Below are 3,950 nucleotides of genomic sequence, written 5' to 3' on the forward strand. Positions count from 1 at the left end.
ATTAGACATTGTGTTTTAAATAATAATAATAATAATAATAATAATAATAATAATAATAATAATAATAATAATAATAATAATAATAATAATAATAATAATAATAAAGTAATAAGTACTAGTAGTAAAACTTTGATTTGCTCATTCATTTACATTTTTTATGTAATGAAATTTTTTTTTAACATATCCAGTTGTATCCTGGAGACAACTTGATATGTTGTGTCCAGTTATATATAATCAATCGTATATATGTTTTAAATGTATTTTATGGCTTCCCTTGGAAACTATAACTCAACGCAACAGAAGTTTGTTTACACATTATTTTGAAAGTGTAACTTGATCAATATGGAACAAGTTCTTATTAAAAGCGAAACATATTTGGCCTAATTTTATCTCCTCATTAAAAATATAATGTTCTGTTTAAATGCGATGTTGCGGTAAATTGAGCCGCATCATCTTAGTCGCAAACTATTAATACTGCCTGTAGATATCATTCAATATATCTAGAATACCTCTGTCGTTATTTCAGACCTTATCACTACGTCTTAAATTGCGTGATTCTGCTTCCTATTGTTATCATTGCCCATAACACTGGGACAAGTCACAGCCAATGTGACATATATTCTAGCATATGCTCAGATATCACTAAGCGCTGATTTGAGTGGAAACACTCCATCGTGCTCTCATTCACCCTCCTTAAAGGCTGAACAATGAAGCTCTTGATACTGCGCACCCCGCTGTTCCCATCAGGTTATTTTTAACGCAACGAGTGAAATTAGGCTTAGATAGAAATAAGAACGAACTAATTTATGACATGAAGAACATAACATATCTATAAAGGTATTATAGATATACTGAATGATATCTACAGGCAGTATTAATAGTTTGCGACTAAGATGATGCGGCTCAATTTACTACAACATCGCATTCTCTGCGGACAAAGTACCAGGGGTACCTTCAGGTTTTGAAAACCCAAAGCGCCAGTCGCATAAAGCTTTGTGCCGTTTTTTGGGGGGTAACGTCTGCGCATATTTTAGCCTCTATGGCTTGTTAAATATATTTTCCAAAGACGATGTCTCACAAATTAGATAAATTAAACGAATAAGCAACAAAGTGTATTTGCATTTAAATTTTAGTTTTTAACTTATTGAATGTTTAGGTAATATCTCTATATCTTTAAATGCACATAATGTGAGCTCTTTTTTGTTTTTGGCTTTGGAAAACATGATGAAATAATAAATGTTTTTAATATGCTAATGCGTTTAACTGATTATAATCTTACGATGTGTTGTCACCAATGCACCATTCAAACTGCAGAACACACACCACGCACAAGCACGCACGCACGCGCGACACACACACACACACACACACACACACACACACACACACACACACACACACACACACACACACACACACACACACACACACACACACATTGGTACTACTCTATTAGTCACAAAGGGAAATATACATACTTTTAATCTTTGCGTGGAAAAACAACGTTTGCACACTGTTCTTGTGAAACAAAGAGACATCAATGAGAAATAAGAATTGCTCGTGAAATTCCACGTTTTGTTTTTATTTGACAAGTTCCTTTCAACGTAATCATACAGCCTCCTTCAAGTCCTGCAAAACCAATTTCAAGTCCGCGTCATAGGTGTCGCTGTTGACCACGTCTGGCTCGGCAGAGAGAGCGCGTCCAGCCAGAGGAGGCTGCGTCTCAAGGCCATTTTCAAATCTCATTGGTGGGTTTGTCATGTGGTCCGCAGGCATCCTGACTTACAGATTGTTTTTCCTAGACATGTCAGCTTACAAAAAGACATCTCTCTTCTCTTAAGAACTGAAACCCAACAAAAAATATATACACATATATAGAGAGATGTCTTTCCCCAGCAGTTCACCTGCGACCAACCCGTTCTTAGTGGACTCATTGATCGGCGCCTGCAGGACAGACAGCTTCTACTCCAACAGCAGCATGTACATGCCGTCCGGTTCGGACATGCACGGGACCTACGGAATGCAAACCTGTGGACTCCTGCCGTCTTTCGGCAAAAGGGGGGAGATTGGACCCCAAAGCACGGCCATGAGCGTCCACTCGTACATACCTCAGATGGACACCTGGACTGATCCGAGCAGAACCTGCAGAGCAGAGCAGATGTCAAACTGCACGTTTCCACAGAGCATCAAGGAAGAGAGCAACTGCTGCATGTACTCAGATAAAAGAGTCCAAAAAGAGGGATATTCGAACGTCATTGGAGAACCCTGCGCCGTGGAGGGTCCGGAGATCCCAGTTCCGGGCTACTTCAGGTTGAGTCAAACTTACGCTAACGGGAAGCACCCGGAGAACTACTGCCAGGAGCCGCCGAGCCCGAACCCGACACTCGCGCAGCTCAGCCGGGTCACTCCGAAACCGCAGCACGCCACCGCCTCCTCCTCCTCTTCCTCTGGCTTTGCAGAGGCGGAAAAGAACGTCCGGGATCCAGAAACGATAACCAGCACACCGAACCGTGGGGAGAGTCCGGACCCAGTAAAGTCCGGCTCTGAGGAGAAAACCGAAGCGTCCAGCCCAGAGCTGCAGAAGGAAGGGAAAGGTGGGTTGGCTGCAGTGAAATGAAAAGCTTTTATCCGCAGCTCTGAGGAGGCTCCAGTAGCATCATAAAAGCAAGTATAAAACACAAACAGCCCTAAAGTCGTAATGTTTAATGATAGTCTTTCTCAGGTTGCAATAATGGGCAGCTGAATGCTTTTACCATGCTACATGAACCCCTCTGTCTCCTGTCTATTATTGTTTAGAAATATATATCATAACATCTTTTAAGGGTTATTTTCTTAAATTGAACTTATAATTAATTCCACAAATTAATTGATTTAAACTAAGTTATTTCATTAGTGCTAAACAGCAGTTGGAATGTTTAATTGGAACTTTTCAGAAAAAAGATTTTATCAAAAAAAAAGAAAGAAAAAAAAAAGTAAATGTAATGCAACACCATGGGTTTATTTTTAGTCCTCTGCAATCACCTCCTCTAATTTATTTTTCTTATTCAGGGAAAGCATTTACATTGCGTCTTATTTCCCAGAGGTGAGATCCAGAAGCAGCAGGTGAGATGTTTGTGCTCAGCAGTGTGCAATCGGCCTCGTTTTTTTCCCCTCTTTAATCTGCAGACTGCAAGAGTGACGCGCTGACGAACAACTGGCTCACGGCGAAGAGCGGCCGGAAGAAGAGGTGCCCCTACACTAAGCACCAGACCTTGGAGTTGGAGAAGGAGTTCCTATTCAACATGTACCTGACCCGGGAGCGCCGCCTAGAGATCAGCAGGAGCGTCAACCTGACCGACAGGCAGGTCAAGATCTGGTTCCAGAACCGCAGGATGAAACTGAAGAAAATGAACCGGGAAAACCGCATCCGGGAACTGACCTCGAATCTCACCTTTTCCTGAGCCTCCACGCGCCACTGGTTATAGCTCTTTTTAATTAATTTTTTTTTTTTTTTTGGTGCTTTTCGTGGCATTTGGACGTTTATCTTAACTTTCAACAAAGCTGTGACTGTCTCCTGTGTTGCGTGGCGTCGTGTGTTTGTGTTATTTCATCACAGGGTTGAGCACTTTTTGGTCTTAAAACATTACGTGGCGAACAAGCAGTCTTTCCTTTTTACCAAAAGACTTCCTGATGTAAAGTGGGAATGAAGAAGCTGCGGAGTCACGGAAGCACATTTTGTCGTGTTTTTGTGAAACATTTCTTTTGCTCCTTTTTCGTGCAAGCCTCCATTCTTTTGTTTGCTGCAAACACGTTTCCTTGATGGAAAGCAATGATAAACTGTGGATTTATTGCATGTTTTGGTGCATGTGTATCTTGCAATAAATATGTGGTCAAAGAAGCTGATTTTATTTGCATTCGTGTGATCAGAGATTATTAGATGCTGTTTAAAGTGGAGGAATATGTGCTGGGGG

At 41.0% G+C, this 3,950-nt stretch overlaps 1 protein-coding gene across 1 annotated transcript; it reads left to right on the plus strand.

Moving 5' to 3' along the window:
* The first annotated feature begins 1,623 nt into the window (after positions 1-1,623).
* hoxd10a (homeobox D10a) lies at positions 1,624-3,870 on the plus strand. The gene is made up of 2 exons (XM_008398910.2): positions 1,624-2,594; positions 3,166-3,870. Exons 1-2 carry the CDS (start codon positions 1,883-1,885, stop codon positions 3,438-3,440), a joined length of 987 nt encoding a protein of 328 aa, XP_008397132.1. The 5' UTR covers positions 1,624-1,882; the 3' UTR covers positions 3,441-3,870.
* The last annotated feature ends 80 nt before the right edge of the window (positions 3,871-3,950 follow it).

Source organism: Poecilia reticulata, linkage group LG2, assembly GCF_000633615.1.
Source record: "Poecilia reticulata strain Guanapo linkage group LG2, Guppy_female_1.0+MT, whole genome shotgun sequence".
Taxonomy (NCBI): Eukaryota; Metazoa; Chordata; class Actinopteri; order Cyprinodontiformes; family Poeciliidae; genus Poecilia; species Poecilia reticulata.

Coding starts and splice junctions, on each gene's coding strand:
- hoxd10a (XM_008398910.2), top strand. CDS start 1,883: ATGTCTTTCCCCAGCAGTTCACCTGCGACCAACCCGTTCTTAGTGGAC. Junction 2,595..3,165: donor GCTGCAGAAGGAAGGGAAAG/GTGGGTTGGCTG, acceptor TTTAATCTGCAG/ACTGCAAGAGTGACGCGCTG.